General features: G+C 48.7%; 1 protein-coding gene across 2 annotated transcripts; it reads left to right on the top strand.

Moving 5' to 3' along the window:
- Nucleotides 1–1,272: 1,272 nt before the first annotated feature.
- PRXL2A (peroxiredoxin like 2A) lies at nt 1,273–25,669 on the top strand. Of its 2 annotated transcripts, none has more exons than XM_023558563.2 (6): nt 1,273–1,389; nt 13,253–13,415; nt 17,393–17,484; nt 21,209–21,349; nt 21,984–22,148; nt 24,790–25,669. In XM_023558563.2, exons 2-6 carry the CDS (start codon nt 13,271–13,273, stop codon nt 24,901–24,903), a joined length of 657 nt encoding a protein of 218 aa, XP_023414331.1. In that variant the 5' UTR covers nt 1,273–1,389; nt 13,253–13,270; the 3' UTR covers nt 24,904–25,669. The 2 variants fall into 2 exon arrangements, with proteins under 2 accessions (XP_023414331.1, XP_003418635.1); XM_003418587.4 differs by having other exon boundaries at nt 1,287–1,389; nt 13,236–13,415.
- The last annotated feature ends 1,531 nt before the right edge of the window (nt 25,670–27,200 follow it).

The raw sequence follows: 27,200 nt of genomic DNA, 5'->3' as shown, positions 1-27,200 counted from the left end.
CAGTGGCTGCCAACAATGGGCTCAAGCCTAAGAAAGGTTGTGAGGATGCTGCAGGACCTAGCAGTGTTTCATTCAGTTGTATATAGTTGCTTTGAGTCGGAAACGACTCCAGGGCACCTAACAACAAATAAACTAAAACATAGGGTTTGTTTGAGTGGTTATCCTACATGTATATAGGAAGATCATTCTGCTTCTAAAAAAACAGAGTGGCTGAATGGAGGTTAGTTAAAACGAAACTTTTAAAAAGAAGAAGTAAAATAGAAAATCAATCATTGGCTAATCTTAATGTGCTTGATTGAACCGTACCACACTCCCTTGCTGAGATCATCCAGGTGGTCTCTGGCTCAGGAGCCGGGGAAGGGAGCCGGCGTCTGTCACTGGCACAAATCTTCGGGTGCAGTCTGGAGGTTTAAAATGGCAGAAGCCAAAACCCTCTGTCACCGAGCCGATTCTGACTCACAGAGACCCCATAGAATAGAGTAGAACCTCAATTATTCAGGCGACAGACGGCATCGCAATTATTCAGGGGATTCCAAGGGTTATCTCTCAGGAACCGATTGCTGTCTAGTCAATTCTGACTCACAGCGACCCTACAGGACATTTGGGCAGAGGAGTGGCTGCTGGATTCAAACTCCTCGCCTCTTGGTTAGCGGCCGGACGCCTAACCACAAAGAAAATTACCTGAAGTTATATTCTTTGCATTAGATAAACTCTGAGGTAGTTTATGGCTAACAAACATCTTCGTCACAAAGGGAGGACTGCAAAGACTTAGCCACTGAGTCAAACTGGGCCTCAGTTTCCTTAACACCACTCCAAAAAAAAAACTGCTTGAAAGCATGCGGCGGACTGACGATGGCCGCCTAGGCTACAAGACGCCACTTGCAGACTCTGTCAGGGCGGTGCAGACCTCTCCGCCCGGAGGTCGCCGACGCGCGGAGGACGGAACTGCAACCGGCCTCATATGAACCGAGGACGGGGCCCTGGCAGGATTCGCCCCGAGAGCAGCGGCAGGTGTCCCTCGGCTCCCGCGAGCAGCGGCGCCCAGGCCGCGGCACACGGCGACCCGGAGCTCCGCCCACGCAGGCCCGGCTCTCGCCCCCCGTCAGCTGCCGAGCCGACCTCCGCTCGCGGGACGCGCGGGGGCGCGGGGGCGGGGCGGGGCGCGTGGGCGGGGCGGGCGGGGCGGGGCGGGCAGCGAGCGGGCCCCACAGGCGCGAGGCTGCGCAGGCGCGGGGTCCGCCCCTGGGACTCCTGATCGGGAGGTGTCAGCACGCGGGCGTCGGGTGTCAGGAGCGAGAGCGGGCGAGACGGGAGTGCGGGCACTGCTGCTGCGCGCCGGGCCCTGCGAGCCACCTGACGTCCGCGACCGCTGCGTCCGCCGAGGCGCAGGTGAGGAAACTGAGGGACGGTGGGGTCCTGGGGCCGGCCGGCGCTGCAGGGTTTGCTGGCTGCTCAGGTTTCGGAGTCAGCCCCTCGGGCGGGTGGTGCTCCCCCGGAGCCGGCCCGGCGCGGACGCCTCTGCGGGCCTAGGCGCCCCTCAGAGCACAGCGCCTCCTCCGGAGCCCGTTCCGTCTGTGAGTGAGGCGGACGGTACCACCTGCCGCGCGCGGGACAGAGGACCGAGCAGGGCTGCGAGCCCGGGGTGGGCGGCGGCTGCAGGCGCGGGCCCTGGCCGTCCTCGTCTAGGTGCCAGCGCAGGTGGAGTGTTTGCGGGGCGACGGGGCAGCGGTTTCTGCTTTTCTCCAGTCTCAGAGGCACACAGCCCACCCCGACCAGGTTGCTAACTCTCACCTAAAATTGAGAGAAGCCCCAGTGTGATTTTAAAACGGGGAGCTGAGGTTTGGGGATGTAACGGTGAATGCGGCGGGGTGGCTTTAGGGTCGGCGAAGGGAGGAGATGGTGGAGGCGGTCTCAGGCCCGTAACTGAAGTGGAGGCGGCCTGACAAGGCTGTGCGGCAGGAGCCGCTCCCTTACCACCTTGCTGGTTCCACAGCCCAATTGCCCAGACTTCAGTTTAGTTCTTGCTTTTTTAAATTTTAATGTGTTTTTCTTTGAGCCTGGCAGATGATGAAAAAGAAAAATAATTACTCATGATTTATCTTGGAAAGCATTCTCCAGGAGCCAGCTTGTGGAGTCTTCCATGCTCCTGATCAGCCCTGGAGACTGAGAATTGGGATTCAGAATGTGAACCCCGTCTCCTTGGAGTAAACCCAATGATCTGAAACCCTCCACCTGGTGTACAAACACCTTTTTAGGGTTGTCGTTGTTGTGTACCATTAAGTTGATTACGATGCATGTTGTTGTTTGGTGCCATTAAGTCAGTTTTGGCTGGTAGCAGACCTGTGTACAACAGAAGGAAACACTGCCCCGTCCTGTGCCACCCTCACAATCATTGCTATAATTGAGCCCATTGTTGCAGCCACTGTATCAATCCATCTCCTTGAGGGACTTCCTCTCTTTTGCTGACTCTCTGCTTTATCAAGCATGATGTCCTTCTCCAGGGACTGGTCTGTCCTGATAACATGTCCAAAGTGCTGAGACAAAGTCTTGCCATCCTCGCTTCGAAGTAGCACTCTAGCTGTACTTCTTTCAAGACAGATTTGTTCGTTCTTCTGGCAGTCCATTGTATATTCAGTATTCTTCGCCAGCATGGTAAGTCAGGGGCATCAATTCTTCGGTCTTCTTTATTTGTGGTCCAGCTTTTGCATGCATATGAGGTGATTGAAAATACCATGGCTCAATCAGGTACACCTTAGTCCTGAAAGTGACATCTTTGCTTTTCAACACTTTGAAGAGGTATTTTGCAGCAGATTTGCCCAATGCAATATGTCATTTGATTTCCTGACTTCTGCTTCCATGGATGTGGATTGTGGATCCAAGTAAAATGTAATTCTTGACAACTTCAGTCTTTTCTCCATTTATGATTATGTTGCTTATTGATCCAGTTGTGAGGATTTTGTTTTCTTTATGTTGAGGTATAATCCATACTGAAGGCTGTTGTCTTTCATCTTCATCAGTAAGTGCTTCAAGTCCTCTTCACTTTCAGCAGGCAAGGTTATGTCATCTGCATATCTCAGGTTGTTAATGAGTCTTCCTCTAATCCTCATGCTGCTTTCTTCTTCATATAGTCCAACTTCTTGGATTATTTGCCCAGCATAGAGATTGAATAAGTATGGCGAAAGGAAACAACTCTGATGCACATCGTACCTGACTTTATATCACACATGTAAAGTTTGTTCTTTGTTCTCTTCCAGTGACCACCTCTTGGTCTATGTACAGGTTCCTCATGAGCACAGTTAAGTATTCTGGAATTCCCATTCTTTGCAGTGTTATCCATCATTTGTTATGACCCACACAGTCGAATGCCTTTGCATAGTCAATAAAACACAGGTAAACGTCTTTCTGGCATTCTCTGCTTTCAGCCAAGATCCATCAGCAATGGTATCTCTGGTTCCATGTCCTCTTCTGAATCTGGCCTGAATTTCTGCTGCAGCTGCTTTTGAATGATCTTCAGCAAAATTTTACTTATATGTGATATTAATGATATTGTTCAAAAATTTCTGCATTCTATTGGATCACCTTTCTTTGGAGTGGGCATAAGTATGGATCTCTACTGGTCACTTGGCCAGGTAGCTGTATTCCAGATTTCTTGGCATGGACAAGTTAGTGCTTCCAGCGCTGCTTCCATTTGTTGAAACATCTCAGTTGGTATTCATTCGGTTTCTGGAGCCTTGTTTTTCACCAATGCCTTCAGTGCAGCTTGGACTTCTTCCTTCGATACCATTGGTTCTTGATATCTCCTGAAATGGTTGAATATCAGCCAAATCTTTTTGGTACAGTAACTATGTATTCCTGCCATCTTTAGATGCTTTCTGCGTCATTCAATATTTTGCCTATTAAAAAAAAAAAAAAGAACCCACTTTCATCGAGTCGATTCCAACTCATAACAACCCTATAGTGACCCTATAGGACAGAGTAGAACTGCCCCAAAGCCCTGGTGGATTCAAACTGCTGACCTTTTGGTTAGCACCCATAGCACTTAACCACTGCGCCACCAGGGTATCCGTTTTACCTATAGAATCCTTCAGTATTGCAACTGGAGGCTGAAATTTTTTCTTCAGTTCTTTCACCTTGAGAAATGCCGAGCATGTTCTTCCCTTTTGGTTTGCTAACTTCAGGTCTTTGCACATTTCATTATAATACTTTGTCTTCTCGAACCGCCCTTTGAAATCTGTTCAGCACTTTTACTTCATTTCCTCCTTTCGCTTTAGCTACTTGATGTTCAAGAGCACATTTCAGAATCTTTTCTGACATCATTTTGGTCTTTTCTTTCGTGTTTTTTTTAATGGGCTTTTGATTTCTTTATATATCATGTCCTTGATGTCATTCCATAACTTGCCTGGTCTTTGGTCATTAGTGTTCAATGTGTGAAATCTATTCTTGAGATGGTCTCTAAATTCAGGTGGGATATACTCAAGGTTGTATTTTGGCTCTTGTGGACTCATTTTAATTTTCTTCAGCTTTAACTTCAACTTGCATTTGAGCAATTGATTGTCTGTTCCACAGTTGGCCCCTGGCCTTGTTCTGACTGATGATATTGAGCTTCTCCATCATCTCTTTCTGCAGATGTAGTCGATTTGATTCCTGTGTATTGCATCTGGTGAGGTACATGTGTGTAAAAAATAAAAAATCAAACCCATTACCTTCCAGTCAATTCTGACTCATAGTGACCCTATAAAAAATAGTCACCATTTATGTTGTTGAAAAAGGCATTTGCAATGAAGAAGTCACTGGTCTTGCAAAATTCTATCATGTGATCTCCAGCGTTGTTTTTATCACCAAGGCCATATTTTCCAACTACCGATCCTTCTTCATTTCCAAGTTTCGCGTTCCAATCACCGTGTTTGCATGTTTGATCAACTTCAGACTGTAGAAGGTGGCAAGAATCTTCCATCTCTTCATCTTTGGCATCAGTGGTTGGTGCATATATTTGCATAATAGTAGTATTAACCGATCTTCTTTGTAAGCATATGGATTTTATCGTATCAGTGACAGTGTTTATTTTAGGATAGACCTCGAAATGTTCTTTTTGGCAATGATGCGACACCATTCCTCTTCAATTTGCCATTCCTGGCATAGTAGACGAAGTGATTGTCCACTTCAAAATGGCCAATAACAGTCTATTTCAGCTCACTAATGCTGCTCATTGGAAACCCTATGGGCCACTTCTACTCTGCCCTGTGGGGTCGCTATGAGTTGGAATCAGCTCAGCGGCACACAACAGCAACAACAATGCCTAGGATATCAATCTTTATGTGTTCCTCCTTTTCATATTTCTTTTTTTTACTTACTATGCTTTAGGTGAAAGTTTACAGAGCAAATTAGTTTCTCATTCAAAAATTTATACACAAATTGTTTCATGACATTGGTTGCAGTTCCTGCTTTGTGTCAGTACTCCCCCCTTTCCCTTTCCACCCCGGGTTCCCTGGTTCCATTCGTCCAGTTTTCCTGTCCCTTCCCACCTTCTTGTCTTTGTTTTTGGGCAGGTGTTGTCCATTTGGTCTCATATACTTGATTGATCTAAGAAGCACTTTCCTCATGTGTGTTATTGTTTTGTCTTATAGGCCTGCCTAATCTTTGGCTGGAAACCCTGTGGTGTAGCAGTTAAGAGCTACGGCTGCTAACCAAAAAGTCAGCAGCTCAGATCCACCAGGTGCTCCTCAGAAACCCTACGGGGCAGTTCTGCTCTGTCCTATAGGGTTGCTATGAGTCAGAATTGACTGGATGGCACTGGGTTTGGATTTTTTGGTTTTAATCTTTGACTGAAAGGTGAACGAGTGACTTTAATCGTGAGTTAGAAGGGTGTCCAGGAGTCATAATCTTGGGTTCCTGCAGTCTCTGTCAGACCAGTAAGTCTGGTCCTTTTGTGAATTTGATCTTTCATTCTACATTTTTCCCCCATGTCCTACATTTTTGACATTTCGCAGCTCACAAAGCACTTTCTATATATTTAACCCTTTGATTCTCACAACTGTGTAGAAGGTATTTCAAGAATCATTCCCATTTACTTTTGCAGAAACAGTGCTGTGTGCAGATTTGTATAGCTAATCGGAATTTGAGTTGATCTTAGTTTTTTGGGTCTGATGCCCTTCCCGTTTCATCCTCCTTTGTAAGGGTGTGCCATTACTTGTGATCTGCTGCTCCTAAAGAGAGAGAGAAATCATTTCTCATGATTGTCTCATCAGCTTGTGTCACCTAAATGGCACCCAGAAAGGTTGGTTAGGACTGGAATTCTGGGGCCCTGAGCTCCAGGGTCTCTCAGTGTCCCTGAAATAATGCAGCTCTCATGCCAGGTGGGTATTTAACTCTTTGTGAAATGTTGAGCAGAGATAGTGAGTCTCCCGCCTGAGGCTTTTGTGGCAAGAACTGCATGGAGGCTCTGGGAGGACCCAGCTTCACCTCTGAGCCCGGCGGCCTCTAGCACAGGGAGGTTGCAGCTGGGCTGTCCCCTTTGCCTTCTCTGGCACTGCTGACACAGAAGGCAGCGTGAGCAGCTGCTGAAGGAACGGCAAGGAGTGTGTGTTCTGGAGTGGACAGTCAGGCCCGATGGCTCCCACCAGACCTAGGACTTCAGCCAGGAGGCAGGACTGCAGGGCACAGCTGGAGAACGTCTTCCATGTTGTCTGTTCTGCTCCACCCTTAGGAGAGTGAATGAATCTGAGCCCTGCAGAGAAGAGAAAGATATGCTGCCTTCAACTCTGTAGTGCTTTACTGCATTTCACCCTTCATTTCCCTTCTCTCCCCCTCACCACACTTTTCCTGCTTCTCCCTGTCTTTGCCTCAGGCCCCCTCATTCTGAGGAGGGAGGAGGGAGGATCCCCTGGGTGGGGCTGGGCTGCGCAAGTACATCCTTAAGTTTGGAATAGGATACCGTCTCTACTTGTTTCAGGCATGCATTAATCCCTCAGGGTTGACTTCATCAGTTCCTGCGCAGAGGCAGCTCCCCGAACAGCAGAGTTAGGCTGAGGAGGCAGGCAGTGAGAGGGTGGGCGCCTGCGTGGCTTTCTGGATATCAGACCCCTGTAGCTGCAATCACTTGGTACTTTAGAGCGGAGAGCACCTTGTAGATTTCTGGTTCTTTACTCTGTACAGATAAGGAGACCCAGGCTCTTTATAGCTTATGTCAGATTACCCGGCCAGTGAACAGTGGAGCTAGGACCCATCCAAAGGTCTCCTAAGCCCCAGGCTTGAGTATTTTCTGTAAGGTCAAGTGAGCTCTGTCCAAAACTACCTTCCTTAGTTCCAGGTCTGCCTCACTGTGGCGTTTAAAGAGTGAAATTCAGATCACTTCATTAGGCATCTAATGCCTGCTAATTACTAGGATCTTCATGAAGTACTGGGGATGCAGGAACGGGTAAGACTACAGCCCATGTCCTCACATTGGAGGACCATATTGTGGAGCTACATAAATAACTAAAATGCGGAGTCCTTTTGCTTGTACAACACAAAGATACATGTGTTCACACATGAATGCACACTGTGTAATCAGAGGCTTTTGGAAAAGGCTTTGGAGAGAAAGTATTACTTGTGCTGGGCCTTGCAAATAAGGAGGCGTTCACCTGGTGGGCATGCATGAGAGGGCGTTCTGGATGAAGGAAACAACACAGCATTTGTCAGCGTGGGGCCTGACAACACGTGTTGTGGTCTTGCACCTTGAGTGGTATGATGGAGTGGTGGAGTGACAGGCATGAGGCCAGAGTGTTGGACTGAAGCTAAGCATAAAGAGCCCTTACAGCTATACTGGGGGTTCAGTGTTCGTGAGAGTCTGGAAGCATGGGAGGATGTGATCAGGGTGTGGTGTGTTGGGATTGCCCTGGCTCCAGCATGGAGCATGAGCTGTAGAGGACGGGACTAGAGCTGAGCCAAGGCCAGGTACAAACCAGCAGGGGCTGGCTTGGATGGCAGCATTGAGGCTGAGAAGAGGATGGGTAGCATACATATTTTATAGGAGGGACAGAACTTGGTGACTAAGTAGATGTGGGCAGTGAGGGAGGAAGAAGAGTAAAATGTGACTACCAGTTTCTGGCTATGGTGGTTGCCTGAATGCTTGCACCATTTGCTCAGCTAGGAGACTCCAGAAAGAAACTGACGTGGAGGAGGTCAGTGTTGGACATAGTGTGGATGAGTTACTTACAGGACCCCCAAGTGGAAACTTGGGGTCAGGAATAGCAGTAGGGACTTGGAAGTCAGTGGCAAGGTGTAGTGGAAGCTCTGGGAGTAGGTGAGGTCCCAGGAACAGAGTGTGGGCCGAGAGGAGTCATTGAAGTGGCAGAAGGAGGAAAGCCACGGGAAGTCAAAGGGAGATGGCAGAGAAGGGGCCTCAGGGGAGCCGCTGGTGGGCGTCTTGGGCAAGGGGCAAGTGCACAAGGAGCCATGGAGAACAGGACGTCACCTTTGCTTATGCAGTGTCCCAGGCGTGTGCATTCACACAGAAATGCACGCTGTGTCATCAGAGGCAGGGGGCAGCTGATTGCCGGGGCACTGCGCTGCAGGCTCTGCATTGTTGGCTTGCACTGGGTATCAGAGTGGGAGTCTCTTGGCACTTGGCAAATGTTATAACCTGCATGACTGCAAATGACTCAGCTTTGCTCAAGTATTTGAAGGGTTGGGGGGTCCTGGCAGCTGTCCACTCTGTTTCCTGGAGATTGACTGTTGGCAGCTGGAGGAGCCCCAGGCTTCTGAGTGTCCCGGTCCCGTCTGTGGAGTGCCTGAGCTCTGAGTGCAGGGGCATAGGTGGACTTCAGCCTTCCCCCTTCCCCCAAGTGTCTGCCTGCCTTTTGCCCACTCATCCTTGCTGTGAGTCAGCCTCTTCGTCAGCAGGAACGGGTGTAGATGTGTTTGATGGTGAGTGCCTCCTTTCCAGGTATGAACTGCCTGAGGTTGTGGGGGGCATGTTGGGAGGGTAGGCATCTGGTGAATCAGGTGGCAGAGAAGAGACGAGGTCTCCAAGCTGGATGTGGAAATGTGGTGGGGTGGGCAGATGGGAGGAGGAACCAGGAATGAGCAGGGCTCTGGTTTTGATGGAATCATGAGACGTCACTGGGAGCTCTAGGAGCCTTAACACTCACCTTGTCCAGCACCCCCCTTCCCCCCAATTTTGGATTTGAGGAAAATGAGGCCTGGGGAGGATGGGGCCTGCTTGGCCCAGGGAATGTAGCTGTCCTGCACCCCCATGCTCACCCCAGAGCAGAGCTGCCATTCTGAGCTGCCACAGCTGTTGTTTGTTCCTGGCCTTATCGCTTCACCTTCTGTGGGAGAGGGCTGGGATCAGATAAGCCGCTGTGGGGAACTGGATACTGTGGCTGTATCAGGTGGGGGCTGTGTCTTCTGTAAACAACCTTGCTATTATCTTTCAGAGAAACTGACCCTGTCCTTTCAGGCATAGAAAGGGGAGGGAAGAGAGGGGACATCTGTTGTAGGGTAAATTTCCTTTAATTACAATTTGACTATTTGATGATTCAAAAAATAAGTTGGCCTTCTTTCTCTTTAAACAAAGGGACTCATATCCTTTGACCTATAGAAACTGTTTCCTGAGGGTGTAAGAGTCAAGGTGTAACAGTGGAAAGACTGGGAGATGTGGGTTCAGGGACTGCTGCTTTCATGCTCTGTGGTGTTGCGGAAGTTGCTGAACCTCTCTGAGCCTCCAGTGTGGCCACCATAAAACAGGATAATCTGCACCACGAGATTGCGGTGTGAGTCAAATTAGGGTGTGTACGTCTAGGAGCACCCAGTGCATGCTGGCCTGCTGAGGCCCGTGTGGAAGGGCATTGTTTTGTTGCAGTACTGAAGCTCTGCCCCTCTCGTGGTGGGTAGCCGTCTGCCGTCTCTGTGAAGCAGGGACTGTGGCACACTCCGGGACATGTTGGGATGGGAATGCTTTGTAGCTTGGGGGCCTTGGCTGAGCGGCTGGCCCTGCACCCTCTCTGGGTGGTTCTAGCAGTCAGTGTTCACTGCTCCCGACTAGCAGAGGAGCCCACTGTGAGCCCCCTGGGCAGCCCACCCCTCACCCCTAGTGCTAGTAGTGCTTTCACATCTAGTGCTGCAGGCCCTGAGGGCGAGGGCACAGGAGGAGCGGCCCATACTTTCTGCAGCATGGCCAGGGGATGGAAAACAAGGCTCCAGGCAGTTTTGAAGCTCACCTTTTGCTCACCTACCCTTGAATGTGAGGGGTGGAGGGACCATTGGAACATAGAAGTTTGAGTTCTCAAGGCGCCTTCAGCACAGACTTCTACCCACCAGTCAGCCTGCTGCTTAGCCCAGACCCCTCCCAGCCCTCTCCTCCTGTCCCTGAGTCCTACAAAAAACAAACAAACAAAACCCAAACCCAGTACCGTCAAGTTGATTCTGACGCATGGCAACCCAATGTATACCCGCCCCCAACCCACTTCCCTCTGTGTCCTTCTGTGGCTGCCCAGGCCAGACGCTACTGGATTTCATCCCTGCATTCCCATAGCGGCCCTGGTGCCTCACCTTCCACTTGCGTTTCTGTTATTTGTGTACTAGGTCTGCATCTCCTTGAAAATTGTGTATTGTTTAGTTTTATGTCCTCCCAAAGTGCCCTTTAAGAAAGGGGGATGGTGAATGTCCTTGGACTTCTGGAACTACACTGATGTGTTCCATGAGTGGATGTGAACCCTCTTGTGTGGTAGATCTGTGCTGGCTTTGTGTACTGACTCAGAGGTGTTTATCAGATCTGCAATCAGGGACCCAGCCTTGTGTTCTGAATTATACACACACCAGGATCCCAGGGAGGCTTTGAAAGTACGTAAAGGTGTAGATTGTTTCAGGCTCTGGGGAGTCTCCTGTTTACCACAGGCAGGTGAGAGCTGTGGTTTCCTCCTAATTGTTCTGTGAGCTGTAATCCAGTAATGTGTAACCTGCCCACGTAAAAGGATTGGAAGCAGGCCTATTGAAGGTTCTTTCCTTCTTGACCCAGAACTTTGGTCTTCCATAAGTTATCATCTTCATCATCAATCCTAAGTTCCTGTGAGACCACTGAGGGAGAGCCTTGTGTACCAAACATGCCCTGTGCCGGGCACCAGAGATTCGGGGGGTGGGAATGGACGAACATGGGTCCACGTCAGTTTGTCAGACACATCAGAAGGCTCATGGGTGACGTTGGTCACAGGATAGAGGAGACAGTGAATGAACACCTTTCGGGGTGGGAGTAGTGGGTGGGCAGACCTCCGCAACGCTTCTCGAAGAGGCATCTGGGTCTTGAGACTAGAACGAGGTGGGGCCTTCAGGCGGAAACATGGAGATATGTTCGGGTCTTCTGTGTCACCAAGACCACAGCTGCCCTCCCACAATGACCTGGGGAGTGAGTAGGGCCCAGCATTCCAAGGCCAGCCTGCCCCAGAGGCTGTACTTTATTCTCTGGCTTATAGCCAGCCAAGCGCAAAATCCTGCGTGCTTTGCCCTAGGACTGTGTTTCTCAGACTTGAACATGTATGTGCACTGCCTGCTGATCTGATGAAGAGGCAGTGTGGAGTTCCATAGTTCCGAGGTGGGGCTGCAGAGTGGTTTCTAATGAGCCCTCAGGTGACACCAGGGCTGCAATCAGGGCCACGGTGTGTGCAGTGAGGTCCTAGAACTTATCTCTCCCAGCTGAGTCCCTCCACCAGTCTAGGATTCCAGCCCGCCCTTGACACACACACACTGGCCTCCCCTCCATTTCCTCTCCTGAGATGCCAAATTCTTCTTTCTTAAATGCTGTTTTCATTTGCTCATCCCCTGCCTGGAAGCTCCTTGTTATTTCCTAACTGAACTGAGCAGGCCGGTGTTGTCTAGTCTATCCTGCCCTTTCCTCCCAAAGTCGCCATCACTGAGCTACTCCACTGTCTATCTACTGCACAGCGGTGGACCCCTAGCAGCTCCCTCTCTTGGCAGCGTCACAAGGATTTCCAGGCCTTTGCTTAATGCTTTAGAGAAATCCTTTAGAAAAATTCTGTTCTCAGCAAGGGAAAGGTGAGTGTGAGGGTAGGTGGCCGCCCACCCATATACCCAGGCTTCTACCCAGTGATCTAACACCCAGAATCAGACTGGTCCTGAGGCAGGAAGGCTCCAATATAAGTCAGACCCCAGGATGCTGTGAGGGTCAAATGGAAAGGGAGATATTGTAAGTGGTTGTCAGGAGAAAGAAGGTTGGATGGGGTCTCTGCCTCTGGTGCAGGGCTGGCTGGCTTCCAGGAGCTCCCACCCAGAAACCCAAGGGCTCACAGCTGGAGGAAACCTTAGTGAGAAACCTGGGCTTAAGCAGGGGACAAGGCTGGACTCTGGCAGGACCTGCCCACACCTCCATTACAGTGGCAGAGCCCCCACCCTCTGCGGAAAGACAGCCAGCACCTTGCTCTTTCTCCTGCCATTCATTCGGCGATCTTCTGTGTAGCTCTGTTCACAGGAAAAAAATGTCAGATGAGATACAGTGATCATCACCAGGTGGCAGGCTTTCAGGGGATATTTGATTTGCTGTCTTGTCAACTCTGGTTTTATGTGTTTTCCCTCTTTTTTGTTTTTTTCCATGAGCTTCTTTTATTTCTATAATGACTAAACAATAAAACCATTTGCAGTTGGTGGAAATTCACTGAGGTTGCATACCTCCCATGAGTGAGGCTCTGGTGGCACTGACAGGGGCTGGATGATAGGCTATGGTCCCTGTTTCTGAGGCATCATAGACTGAAGAGGAAGGAAGATAAGGTAGCAGAATGGTGTGGTTGGCATTCTGAGTCTCCTCTGATCACAGAAGAGAAAGCTGCCCCTTAGTCAGGAAGGCAATAGCTGAACCAGTGGATTGTAAAGGAGATACAGACACTGACCAGAAAGGGAATGAGGGGATGTAGTATGGAAGGGCATCACAGGCTGGGGGCCACAACCTTGGGGGTGGGTGGAGGAGACAAAAGAAGAATCTGGAAGGGTTGTCATGTCTCTATTATAGCTCCTGGCCTCCTGGTGAGCTCCTTGGGGCAGGAGCTGCTATGTGTCTGTGGGATCCCTAGTCTCTTGTAGTGGCAGATACTCAGCAGCCCTTGTGTGGTCTTGTCTCTGACACTGCTGTCCCTTCCTTCCCCCATCTTGTGATTCCTGGCTGGCCGCCCAGCAACAGCCTTGCAAGGAAGATCAGATTCCAGCTATCCTGTGGGAGCAGTAACGTCTTCTTCCTTCCTCTCAATCTCCAGAAATGTCTTTCCTCCAGGACCCAAGTTTCTTTACCATGGGGATGTGGTCCATTGGTGCGGGGGCCCTGGGAGCTGCTGCCTTGGCACTGCTCCTGGCCAACACAGACGTCTTTCTGTCCAAACCCCAGAAAGCAACGCTGGAGTATCTGGAAGACATAGAACTGAAAACACTGGAGGAGGGTAAGTGGTGACCCGCTGGTCTCAGTACTCTTCCAAGATGCTGGGACCCAGGGTTACTTTTTTTTTTTTCTTTCTCTCCTTCTAAACAACTCTTTTTTTATTGAAAAGGCTGTATAGCGAGCAACATTAGGAAAAACTTAATAACGCTTTTTAAATTACCAATAATGCCATCTACATCTGTGGAAAGAGATGATGGAGGAGCTCAATATAATCAGTCAGAACAAGGCCAGGGGCCAACTGTGGAATATCAATTGCTCAGAAGCAACTTCAAGTTGAAGCTGAAGAAAACAGAACAAGTCCATGAGAGCCAAAGTATGACCTTGAGTATATCCCACCTGAATTTATAGACCATCTCAAGTACAGATTTGGAGCATTGAACACTAATGACAGAAGACCAAACAGGTTGTGGGATGACATGAAGGACATCACACATGAAGAAAGCAGGTCATTTAAAAGACAGGAAAAAAAGAAAATACCAAAATGGATGCCAGAAGAGACTCTGAAATTTACTCTGGAATGTACAGTAGCTAAAGTGAACAGAAGAAATGATATAAGACAGCTGAACAGAAGATTTCAAAGGGTGGCTTCAGAAGACAAAGTAAAGTATTGTAATGAAATGTGCAAAGACCTGGAGATAGAAAACCAAAGGGGAAGAACACCTGCAACATATCTCAAGCTGAAAGAACTGAAGAAAAAATTCCAACCTGAGTGTGCAATATTGAAGGATTCTATGGGCAAAATATTGAATGACTCAAGAAGCATCAAAAGAAGATGGAAGGAATACACAGAATCACTGTTCCAAAAAGATTTGGTCAGTGTTCAACCATTTCAGGAGGTAGCATATAATCAAGAGCCAATGGTATTCAAGGAAGAAGTCCAAGCTGTGCTGAAGACATTGGTGAAAAACAAAGCTCCAAGAATTGAGTGAATACCAGTTGAGATGTTTAAATAAATAGATGCAACCCTGGAAGTGCTCACTCATCTATGCCAAGAAATTTGGAAGACAGCTACCTGGCCAACTAACTGGGAGAGACCCATATTTATACCCGTTCCAAAGAAAGATGATCAAACAATGCAGAAATTATTGAACAGTACCATTAATACCACACGCAAGTAAAATTTTGCTGAAGATCATTCAAAAACGGTTGAAGCAGTACCTTGACAGAGAATTGCCAGAGATTCAAGCCGGATTCAGAAGAGGATGTGGAACAAGGAATATCATTACTGAGGGATCTTGTTTAAAAGCAGAGAATTCCAGAAAATGTTTTAACCTGTGTGTTATTAACTATGCAAAGGCATTCAACTGTGTGGATGTTAACAAATTATGGATAACATTGTGAAGAACGGGAATTCCAGAACACTTAAGTGTGATCGCGCAGAACCTGTACATAGACCAAGAGTCAGTCCGAACAGAACAAGGGAATACTGCATAGTTTAAAATCAGAAAAGGCATGCCTCAGAGTTATATCCTTTCACCATACTTATTCAATCTGTATGCTTAGGAAATAATCCAAGAAGCTAGACTATATGGAAAATGGGGCACCAGGATTGGAAGAAGACTGCTTAATAACCTGTGTTGTGCAGATGACACAATCTTGCTTGCTGAAAGTGAAGAGGACTTGAAGCACTTACTGATGAAGATCTAAGACTGCAGGTTTCAGTGTGGATAACACCTCAACATTAGAAAAACAAAAAACCTCATGAGTGAGCCAATAAGCAACATCATGATAAATGGAGAAAAGACTGAAGTTGTCAAGGACTTTATTTTACTTGGATCCACAATCAACATTCAGGGAAACAGCAGTCAAGAAATCAAAAGACATTGCACTGGGCATATCTGCTGCAAAAGACCTCTTTAAAGTGTTGAAAAGCAAAGATATCACTTTGAGGACTAAGGTCCACCTGAGCCAAGCCAGGGATGGTATTTTTAACCACCTCATATGCATGTGAAAGCTGGACAATGAATAAGGAAGACCAGAGAAGAATTTATGCATTTGAATTATGGTATAGGCAAAGAATATTGACTATACCATGGGCTGCCCAAAGAACGGACAAATCTGTCTTAGAAGAAGTACAGCCAGAATGCTTCTTAGAAGTGAGGGTGATGAGACTAACTTCTTACATACTTTGGACATGTTATCAGGAAGGACCAGTCCCTGGAGAAGGACATCATGCTTGGTAAAGTGGAGGGTCAATAAAAAAGAGAAAGATCCTCAACAAGATGGATTGACACAGTGGCAGCAAAAATGGGCTCAAACACAGCAATGATTGTGAGGATGGCATAGGGTGGCTATGTGTTGGAATTGACTCAGCGGCACCTAAACAACACAATAATTACTTTTATTTATGCATATTGTTTCTCATGTATACATGTATATTTTTTCATGTTGATCTTGGGGTAAGTACTTTTACATTTTAGCTTTTCCTTACTAAAGAGTTTTTCACTTTGTATTCTTCTCTCTGTGATTATACTGACGGATTGCTCCATGATATTTAGTAATATTGTACAATTGCTTACTAAACCAGACCTTCCAGATTGTGCCCTTAGGAATTCCATGCTCATGGGATCTTCATGAAAACAGGGTTCTTGAGTCAAATAAGTTTGAGAAACACTATTTATCCAGTCCCACTTCCTGATGCTCAGGACAGGGAGAGGCCTATTGAAATGAGAGGCCAGGACTTAGCAGTGGCACAGCTGCGCATACGAGTAAGCTCTGCAAGGTCACACTTGTAGGATGACCCACCGTCTGTCTGTTCTGGGACCTGCCTGGAGTCTTTCCTGGACAGCTGAGCACCATGCACTAGAACTGGCAGCTCTGCGGCTGCCCTGTGCGCCCTCGGTGTTGCATCTGAAGCTTGGTGGGATTTCAGGCACGTAGATGGTGTGGGTGCAGTTGGCCTGAGAGTTTGACGGGAGAGCATTTGAGTTCCTCGACTAGGCGGTCTCCAGCTTGGCGCCGCAAACGGAAGCCACTGTCCTCTGTTCAGTAGGTCGAGGGAAGGCAGGAGCTGTGATTGTGCAGATTCATAATATAGGCCACCCTAGTACTGGGTTTTTTTTTTTTTTTTTTGAGTAAGGGACTAAGAAGCCCTGCGGAAAGCAACCTGTTTCACTTAGTTTAACCCAGTGTTTCCCTGTCTGGTTTGATTATGGACTTCCTCCCCCCACCCCACCCCTTTTTTCCTGACATAGCATCCCTGCTGGGTGGACATAGATCCATCTGGGAAATACTCAGTAATAAGGGTTCATACTCGTTGAGCCCTCACCACCTGTCTCCTGCCAGCGCTTTGGTGAGCATTTTCATATCCATCTTTTAATACTCCTGCAGCCTGGAGTGGTAGCTACCACTGCTCCTATTACCAGTCGGGTCAGGTACCTGAGGCTCAGAGAGGAGCTCGCACAGCCAGATTCAGGCTGACTGACCAGGGAGCTCCCGCTTCAAATGCAGCCCTCTACTACAGAGAGCATTTCCTTTCTGGCATTTTCTGCCCCTCCCCTATTGGTAGTGTTGCAGTTAGCATATTTAGGTTAAAAAAAAAACAAAAACAAAAACTAATTTCTGTTGCCTTAGTTTCTTCAAATACTTTTTTAAGAGTGGGGCTTATTTTTGTGAAAGTGCAGTCACTTCCGGATTTTGGCCACGTTCTGTCCTAAAGGATTGTTACAACACCCAGTGACTCCTGCAAAAAAGGGAAATTGCTCTTTTCCAGTTATCTCCCAGTTTAGGATGTTCAAGTTTAAAAAAAGAAGGGGGTGTTTGGGGTATATAGTAGTGTACTAATGTTCCTCAGGAGTCTGAACATCCCCTGACTGTGTCCCCTTGCCCTGTCCCATGTAGGAAATGCCTGTCCTTACCCTCTGCTGGGCCTGGATTCTGCCTGGGATGGGTCCAGTGGGGTTTAGGTCATGCTTAATGGTTGGGAGTCCAGTGGGCTGGGCTGGGGAAATAACTGAATTCCCTTTTTTTCCCCCTTAGAACCCAGGGCTTTCAAAGCAAAGGAGCTCTGGGAAAAGAATGGTGCTGTGATTATGGCTGTGCGGAGACCAGGCTGTTTCCTGTGTCGAGAGGTGAGTACATTTGAGGGTCTGCTCAGTTAAAGGGTCTTGTCAAGTAGGGCAGTGCATTTCCAGCCGGGACCAAAGGTCTGTAGGCCCACGTTAGCCCTTGGTGAGTGTTGGCCTGGTCTCTGTTTTCTGCAGGTGTTTCTTTTGACTTACGCTGTTTCTGCTAATTTAGCAATTCACCATCTCCTGCTGGGGTTACAACACATCTGACTTTTTGGTACTCCTAAACCCTTTACCATATGCTGTACTACCTGTGTCCTGGATGTTTTCCCATTTCATCAAGGGCAGGGACAGAGGCAATTCCACATACCTGAGGCTTAGGACACGGAGAGGCCTATTGGAACGAGAGGTCAGGGCTTAGCAGTGGCACAGCTGTGCATACGGGGAAGCTCTGCAAGGTCACACTTGTAGGATGACCCACTGTCTGTTCTGGGACCTGCCTGGAGTCTTTCCTGGACAGCTGAGCACCACGCACTGGAACTGGCAGCTCTGCCGCCGCCCCGTGCGCCCTCAGTGTTGCATCTGAAGCTCGGTGGGATTTCAGTCATGCCGATGGTGTGGATGCAGTTGATGTGAGAGTTTGATGGGAGAGCATTTGAGTTCCTCGACTGGGTGGTCTTGAGCTTGGCCCTGCAAACAGAAACCACTGCCTTCTGCAAGAGAAAGCAGGAGCTGTCATGGTTAAAGCACAAAATGTTGGTGCTGGAGGGTACACTGGAGTGAGCTGGGTCCAGCTGGAGGGCACACTGGAGTGAGCTGGGTCCAGCTGGAGGGCACACTGGAGTGAGCTGGGTCCAGCTGGAGGGCACACTGGAGTGAGCTGGGTCCAGCTGGAGGGCACGCTGGAGTGAGCTGGGTCCAGCTGGAGGGCACGCTGGAGTGAGCTGGGTCCAGCTGGAGGGCACGCTGGCGTGAGCTGGGTCCAGCTGGAGGGCACGCTGGCGTGAGCTGGGTCCAGCTGGAGGGCACGCTGGAGTGAGCTGGGTCCAGCTGGAGGGCACGCTGGAGTGAGCTGGGTCCAGTTGGAGGGCACGCTGGAGTGAGCTGGGTCCAGTTGGAGGGCACGCTGGAGTGAGCTGGGTCCAGTTGGAGGGCACGCTGGAGTGAGCTGGGTCCAGTTGGAGGGCACGCTGGAGTGAGCTGGGTCCAGTTGGAGGGTACGCTGGAGTGAGCTGGGTCCAGTTGGAGGGCACGCTGGAGTGAGCTGGGTCCAGTTGGAGGGCACGCTGGAGTGAGCTGGGTCCAGTTGGAGGGTACACTGGAGTGAGCTGGGTCCAGCCTTGCCCCTTGGTGGGTGTATGAACTGAGGGCCAGGGCAGTTTGGGGACCTGTTGGTAGTTACATAGCCAGTTGGTGGTCAAGCCTGCATTGGAGGCAGAAGACCTGGGTTCTGATATCACTGCCTAGCCTGGGGAGAGCTGGGAATGATGGTATCCCTTTTCTGGAGACAACTTAGCCACAGGTGTCATTCTCCGTACCCTGACTGACTTTTCTGGCCCAGAGGCATTCCTGTTAGCCTTGCTGGTCTCGCCTATGCTTGCCCAGCAGGGCTGGTGAAGAGCCTGTTTACACTGCTGGATGCATATGATACACTGCAGTACCTTACATGAGGGCACTATTATGCTTGTTATCGTACTGGTTCCTCGCCTGAATCCTTAAAAAACGAAGCTTGTTTTTATCCTTGTTTTATGCAAGTGGAAGCAGGCACAGAGAGGTTGTGACAAAGTCTCACTGCTCTTGGGAGATGCATGAGTTTCCTACAGCTGCTGTAACAAATTACTGCAAACTCAGTGGTTTAAAACAGCACAAATTGATCATCTTAGAGTTCCGAAGGTCAAAATCTAACTGAGTCTCACTAGGCTAACATCAGGTGTCACAGGGCTGGTTCCTTCTGGAGGCTCTAGGCGAGAACCTGTTTCCTTGCCTTTGCAGCCTCTAGAGGCAGCCTGCATGCCTTGGCTCATGGCCCCCTCCTCCATCTTCAATGCCAACAATGGCCACTCAAGTCTTTCTCACACTGCATCAGTCTGACACTGACTCTTCTGCCTCTGTCTTCCACATTTTAGGACCCTTGTGATTACACTGGATCCTGGTGGCGCAGTGGTTAAGAACTTGGCTGCTAGCCAAAAGATCGGCAGTTTAAATCCACCAGCCACTCCTTGGAAACCTTATGGGGCACGTCTACTCTGTCCTGTAGGGTCACTATGAGTCGGAATTGACTTGATGGCAACTGGTTTGGTTTTTTGATTTGGTGATTCCGCTGGGCCCACCTGGATAAAATAATCCAGGATGATCTCCTTATCTTAAGGTCAAATGGTAGTAACTTTTATTCCACCTTGCTGTGTAGCCTAAACTGTTCACAGGTTCCTGGCTCCAAATACCAACATGGAAGTCTCTTTTGACTTGATTTCTTCATGTCAGTTAAACCCGAAGGGTTCAAAGAGCAGCTGCTGTCCCTGGTTGTCACCTCTTTTCCTCTGCTCTGATCCGTGCCCTGGCAGAGCATTTGGTGGAATCAGGTTTCTGGAAGGATGCGGGGTGGTGGTATGAGTCATTTTGAGTGAACTGGGGAGGAGGCGTGTGACTCAGTTTCTACTTCATGGGCTTTGCACAATGACACACGTAGAGGAAAGAGCCCAGGAGAAGTGACTAAAACCTTCCAGCTCACAAACAGGCAGTCGCTGACCATGTCTGACTCCACGCTGCCCTCTTTGCTCTGGCACAACGGTTGCCACGCACTGATGCTGTTGATAAGTGCATAGTAATCAGCTCACCTTCATTTGCATGCTTTTTTCTTGTTCTAAAAAATAAAATGTGGTTGCCACCATATAGCAGTATTTGTGTTGGAGGTGAGCAGTAGTTCTTACACCAAATGTGAAAAAGCAGTTTGTTCTTAAGGTGGAAGCTTTACCATGACACGTGCGTTTCAGTTATCTGTCCGGCACATTTCAAAAGAGGGCCATCTGTCCTGCTTGGCTCAGCTGCCTTCTCCCCATTGGTCACCTTCAGACTTTCCCATGTGGTATCTTGTACTTTCTGTATACTCAGCCATATGCTAGGCATCGAAGGATACCAAGAAATGGAAGATGTGGTTTCTAACCATGAGACACCTCTGGGAACCTAAGTGACAATACTTAAGTGAGTGGTAACACAAAGACTTGGGACAGAAAACATCAGCAGACAGGGCAGATGGGGTGTGCACAGAGAATGGGGGCTTCGCTCCAGGTTGGCCAGGGAGCACTTTTTAGCAGAGGCACACCTGTCGAAGGGTAGGGTTTGCACTCGAGAGGGGAGGAGGGCTATGGCAGGGGAGGGGACTGACTGAGCAAAGTCCTAGAGGCAGCCATTTGTACAGCATGAGTGAGTTTGTCTGACAGGCCCCTGTGCTAGTTTGTTCTAATGCACGGGAGGGCTGCGAGAGAGGGAAGGGGAAAACATCAGCGATGGGTGGAGGACCATGTTGGGATGCAGTCTCTGTCATCAGGACTTCTCCCTTCACGGAAAGACAACAAGGCTGGGCTGGGGAAAAGGCCTGACCACCCTGTACCGAGGCCCAGAGCCTACCCAAGACAGGCTTATGCTGGGCTGCACAGGCCTTCATTGTTAGGGCAGCTTTGCTTCCTTTGTTCCTCTACATTCAGTGCCAGGTATGCTCGGGGCTTGTGGGAAAGGGTGTCTGTTGGCTGCAGAGCCACAGGCGCACAACCTGAGCCCCTGTCTCCCACAGGAGGCTGCAGACCTGTCCTCCCTGAAGCCCAAGTTGGACGAGCTGGGCATCCCCCTCTATGCAGTGGTGAAGGAGCAGGTCAAGACTGAAGTGAAGGACTTCCAGCTGTATTTCAAAGGAGAAATCTTCCTGGATGAAAAGGTGTGTGCTGAGCCCATCAGACATGGACTGACTGGAGGGGACTGTGCTTAGCTGTGAGAGGTTGGGGCCCAGGAGGTATCTGGCCTGGAGCTGGAGGCTTCCTCCCTTCCAGCTGCTCTGAGCTTGGGGGGCTCTCCTAATGCCCTGAGCAGAGGGAGTGTACCGGGCACTGAGATGGCTCCCCACATTGGTTACTTAAGCCCTTCCTGAGTTTTAACCCCTGAGGCTAGGGAGTAGCTGAAACCCCGTCGGGTTCCTGCCATGTTGCAGGTGGGGGTCTAGCACAAAGCCTGACCCTAATTCATTGTGTTCCTTCCCCTCTCCACCACCTGTCCAGAAGGTAGGCATGTTATGACCCTGTCGGGCACAGGCAGCCTGCACATCACTAATGAGAGGTCACAGTTGAAAGCTGCAGACCTGTTTCCCTAGGTTGGGCCTGCCCTGTGGTCAGAAGCTGCACCCAGCAGGGTTCTGTTTCTGTGGGCGGGTTGAGGGTGGTCCTGGCCAGGATCTGTGTGTGTTGGGTAGAAGGGAGGACATGAATTGGTAGGCTGGGTCTCTGCCTGAGGTGGAATGCCCTATTGGGAAAGGTGGGCAGTCAGCTACTGATGTGAGTTCTGTCTTGTTCCTGCAGAAAAAGTTCTATGGTCCCCAAAAGCGGAAGATGATGTTTATGGGATTTGTCCGTCTGGGTGTCTGGCACAACTTCTTCCGGGCCTGGAATGGAGGCTTCTCTGGAAACCTAGAAGGCGAAGGCTTTATCCTCGGAGGAATCTTTGTGGTGGGATCGGGAAAGCAGGTAAAATCCTAGGTGTTCACTTACGTGTCTGTGTGTGGGATACCCAGACAGGGCTAACTTTCTATGCTTCTGGTCTCCCAGCCTACCTTCCAGAAAGCCAAGGAATATGAGAAGGAAGGGGAAGGATTGTCCCCTTTCAAATGTCCAGTCTCACATATGCAGTCTCTCAGCACAGAGAGGTACCCATGGCTTTGCCATTTCTCAGACAGGGAACTGAAGACTAGGGTGAGTGGCTGCACAAGGTGCATGGCTGATCCATGGTGCCATCGGGTCCTGGACCCAGGGTTCTGTTTCCTTTGCTCAAACTGAAGCCTAGTTGCTGTTGGCAGCTCCTCTTGGGTCTCTGTCAGGGAGTCCATCCCTCACACTGTTCCCAAGCCACCAACGATGGATGGTGGGAGGAAGTGAAGAGGAAAGGAGGAATGAGAACAGACCTGTCAGGGCAAGTGGCAAAGAGTTGTGCTTTTCCCTGCGAGGGTCTTGGTGTCTGAGTTGCCCTGGCAAGGAACTGACTCCTCATTATGAAGATGCAGAGCCTGCATGGGCCCCGGAGATGTCGTAGAAAGGAAAGGGGAGCTCTCGGGGGGCCGACAGGCAGGCAGCAGGTGCTGCTTGTCAGATAATGGTCAGCCAAGGGGAACTCCCCTCCCAGGCGGGGTTTGGAGGGGTGCAGGCAGAGGCTGGGTGGACGTGTAGCAGGGATGGTGTAGAGTGGATGCAGGCTCAAGAGCAAGGAGAGGAGACCAGGGGAATGGTGGCCTGACCTCAAGGCCTATCTCCACCAACCTTGGATATGGCCTTGACATTTGGCCTCATCTCTGAAGAGACAGGGTTGGTCTGCTTTGGTGGCTCTCATTGCTGACATTGATAGTGGTAGACTTTTCCCAGTTAGTGGGAATAGAAGCCCTCCCAATTTAAGCTTTATTTTATAATCTCTTACCTTTAAACCATGGCAACTCTACTGCTTGTCTGCATCAAAATCTAGCATGATGTGGTATCTGACGAGCATAAACGTATGTGCTAATTTTCTTATTTTCTCTACTGTCTATCTTTGATGGCCTGGCCAGGCATATTTCATAAATATATCAGAATGTCTTAGTAATCATGGCTGTCATGAGTGCCTGCCTTGTTCCAGGTACTCATAATCATGATCTTACTTCTCACAACCAGTCTGGAATGTGAGGTATTTTTATCCCCGTCTACATGTGAGGAAGCGGGCCTAGAGATATGAAGTAACTCAGTCAAAGACTCATAGCTTGTCAGTGGTCTAATGGAGCTCAGATCTGTCCAGCTCTGGGGACCCTGCCCTTTTCCTGCCCATAGCCTCTCTCTGCATGGCTCCGAAGAGCCCTTCCAGGTGCCCTTCCAACTTCCTGGAGGCTCAGCCTCTTCCCTCTGTGGCATTTGGGCCCCTGCCCACTCTCCATTTCCACCTTCCCACAGCCCCTAGGGCAGGGCTGGGCCCCCTGGCCAGCCCTCTCTTGCCTGGCAATGACTAACTTGGTGCTCATGGACTCTGAGCTGGCTGGCACGCTCCTGGTGTTGCTAGGTGTGGTGTTTGACTCTGTTGGTGCTCCCTGGAGCCCCTGCCTCTCACCTGCCGTGGTGGAAGTTTGACTGGGCTGGCTGACTTTCAGGACTTAATCTCAGTTCTTCTTGGGAGCAGTTTTTGCAGTCCCATCATGCCAGGTGCCACTCAGTGGGGATTTCCTTTGCATTAATAATGTTTGAAAAAGTGATATGTGTGCACTATAGGAATTTTGAAAACAAGAGAACAGTAGAAAGCAGGGGTAGGGGGAAGGGTGCAGTGAGGCCTGTTCTGTAAGCTCAGCCACCATGGACAAGCCATCAGAACAGAGCTGAGTGGCATTTTGTTTGGTTATTTTACAGAATGGCCTCTTACTGGCCTAGCTGTTGTTTTCATTTAGCAGTGCCTCATGAACATTTCCCCATGTCATTCTGTGTTCTTACTCTGTGTCTTAATGATGGCATGATGCTTGACTGAGCAAGTAGATAAAAAACCCTGATTTGCCTCCCTGTTGTCACCAATGCGTAATTGGGACTTTCATAGTGAACCTACCTGCAGGTGTTTATTTTTTTGTTCAAAATGAGTTCCCAGTTATACGTAATGGGTCAGAGAACTCTTTAACAACGATCTCGATACTGGTCTCAGACATATCACTTTATCTTTTTTACCACTTTGGAGTATTCTGTACCTTTAAAGCATTTGGCATCAGCACAAGTGAGTGGATTCTAGTTTCTTAAGAAGAGTGAAGGAAGAGAGGCTCTCGCTTTTCAGGTGGTTTTTCCAAGCCTGACCTCTTGAGCTCCACTTCCACACCTTCGGGCTCTTGTCTGTTGGCTCATTCTGTTCTCTTACCTTCCATGGACCAGCCAGGCCTTCCTGATTGCCTTTGTGATTAATCACTCCTGACCTTCTGCTTCCCAAGTGCAACTGTACAGCCCACATATTGTGGCGCAGCCTGTTGTCCGTGCCTACTTTCCCCTTAAGGCTGAACTCATGGGAATGGATCTGTGTCCTGCTGCCCAGCACAGAGCTTGACGGATAGCCAGTGCTCCACGTCCGTCTTAGGAATGAATGACCCAGGATGAGGACTGACGTCCCCTCGTTTCCTTTCAGGGCATTCTTCTTGAGCACCGAGAGAAGGAATTTGGAGACAAAGTAAACCTGGCTTCTGTTTTGGAAGCTGCTAGGAAGATCAAGCCACAGACCTTGGCCCCAGAGGAAAAATGATCTTGTTGAAACTGCCCAGCTCAGAGATAACTGGGGTGCTCACTTGTGTTCATAGTAACTCATGTCCCTAAGGAGTTGGAAAACCATTTGTACCTTATTCTCAGTATGGATCATTAATGTATCTTAAAAGTGTACTCTTTTTAGGCTCAATGAGGCAAAATAGCCCCCAAAATAAGACTGACAAAAATCTAAGAAACTAGAGAGAGTAATTTCCACTAAAACCTGGAAAACATGAGGCTTAAAGTTGACTACTGCACATCATTACAGACGTATATAGTGTTCAAGTGCTGCTACTTGAAACACTTTATTTTGTCTTCACATTTTAAGAAAATTGATATTTGACTTGAAGACTAGAGAATATAAGGTTTTTGGCTTGTGTTTTCTATTACTGACTTATATAATGTAAATCATATTCATATGACAGAATTAATGTGTTCCAGGATGGTTTGATAAAGGTAAACTGTAAAGTGGAATCTGTTTTTACATTGTCTTCCATTCTAACCTTGGAGGTTATCTCTCCAGAAGAAATGATCACCTCTGGCTGTAATGGAAACCCTGGTGGCATAGTGGTTAAGAGCTACAGCTGCTAACCAGAAGGTCAGCAGTTCAAATCCACCAGGCACTCCTTGGAAACCGTATGGAACAGTTCTGCTCTCTCCTATAGGGTCAAAAGAATCATGCTTTTTAAAAATCACCTGTATATACAAGTTTTTCTGATAAAACTAATAATAAAAATATTTACAATGATGCTGGCTGAATTTAAACATTGATATCAAAGACATTGAAAGTGAAGTCCCTGTTCTCCACATGTATGGGGTGAAGCCAGGGGAGGGTGCAGGGGCTGGGACTGAGGTCAGAAGCGCACTGTGTTCTGATTACCTCAGAGCTTTGTGAATGACCAGAACACTTCATCACGTTCTTCGTGCTAGTGCTGTTGCTGCTTCTTCTGGAGCAGTGACTGGTTAACATTAATTAGTAACTGTTTTCCCCTGGTGGTCTTTCAGCCTAAATTTGGCAAATTAGGAGAAGAACGGGTAGAGTTAGTGAGGACAAAATATAACTTAATTCATTAATTTGTTATGTTTGAAATTTTGTCATGTGGATGATTATGAGGTCAGCAGGAGTTTAAGGGGAGCTCTGCCCTGGGGAGTCTGTTCAAGGCACCAGATCTGCCTGGTAGGAAAACAAGAGTAGAGAAAGCGGTTGGACGTAAAGCTGGAAAAGTAGGGGTGAGTCTGGATTAAGTGTGCAGAGAGTAGGGATGAGTTGTTCAGGACCAAGACCCGTAAGTGAGCCTGACTGAGTGTGCTGGTGCTGAATGTGCTGGGTAGGCCCGGGGAAATGCTGGGCTTCTGCACTCATTGAGACAACACCCTTCAGTATTTGAAAAGGGCCAGTACAACGCCAGGATCCCTGGGACTCCAGCTAAGAGGGTGACAGGATAACTCAGACAGAATTGCATGGGTGCCTAGAAGACAATTGATGATTCTGAAATGGTTCTCTTGCAGCATATGAAGAAGTGGAGCCTGAGGGGACATGGTATCAATGCATGCACAAAGAGAAACCTCACAGGGTCTCTTGCATCAGCTTTTTTTGTCCTGGGTCCTCATCTGCTTTGTGGTCTTCTCTCTTTGATTAGCATGGCATTGTGGGAAGACACTCGATTGAGTGAGGAGTGGGTTCAAGCTCTAGTTTTAAGTGCGTGACCTTGAGCGAAGCTGTGACTCTCAGCTCTCTCACTGGTAAACTGGACAGCATAATCCCTGCCTGCAATTCAGAGCTGTTATTATGAGAAGCTATTGAGGGAATGATAAATACTATGAAGCAACACATCTCAAACTTTACTGTGTATGCAAACCACCTGAGGGTCTTGTTAAAATGGCAGCTAATACAGTGGTCTGGGGTGGGGCCTGAGTTTCTGCATTTCTAACAAGCTCCCAGGTGGTCTTAATGCTCTGTTGGTTCCTGGGTCACACTTTGAGAAGCAAAGCTGTGTTACCTGGTGCTGCTATAACACAAACACCACAAGTGAGTGGCTTTAAAGAGCAGAAATGTATTTTCTCACTTTTCAGGAGGCTAGAAGTCCAACTTCAGGGTGTGGCTCTAGAGGGTGATCCTTCCTTGTCTATCAGCTTCTGGTAGCAGGCAGTCTTTGTAGATGTGTCTGTCTCCATCTTCTACTTTCCTCTTCTCCCTGTGTGTGTCTGTGTCTACTCTGGTCTTTTTATACTTCAGAAGTGATTAGATATAGAACTCAACCTACTCGGATATAACCTAATTAACACTGCAAAGAGATC

Source organism: Loxodonta africana, chromosome 8, assembly GCF_030014295.1.
Source record: "Loxodonta africana isolate mLoxAfr1 chromosome 8, mLoxAfr1.hap2, whole genome shotgun sequence".
Classification (NCBI taxonomy): Eukaryota; Metazoa; Chordata; class Mammalia; order Proboscidea; family Elephantidae; genus Loxodonta; species Loxodonta africana.
The sequence above is the reverse complement of the archived record's forward strand: the minus strand, read 5'-3'. Positions and strand labels throughout refer to the sequence as shown.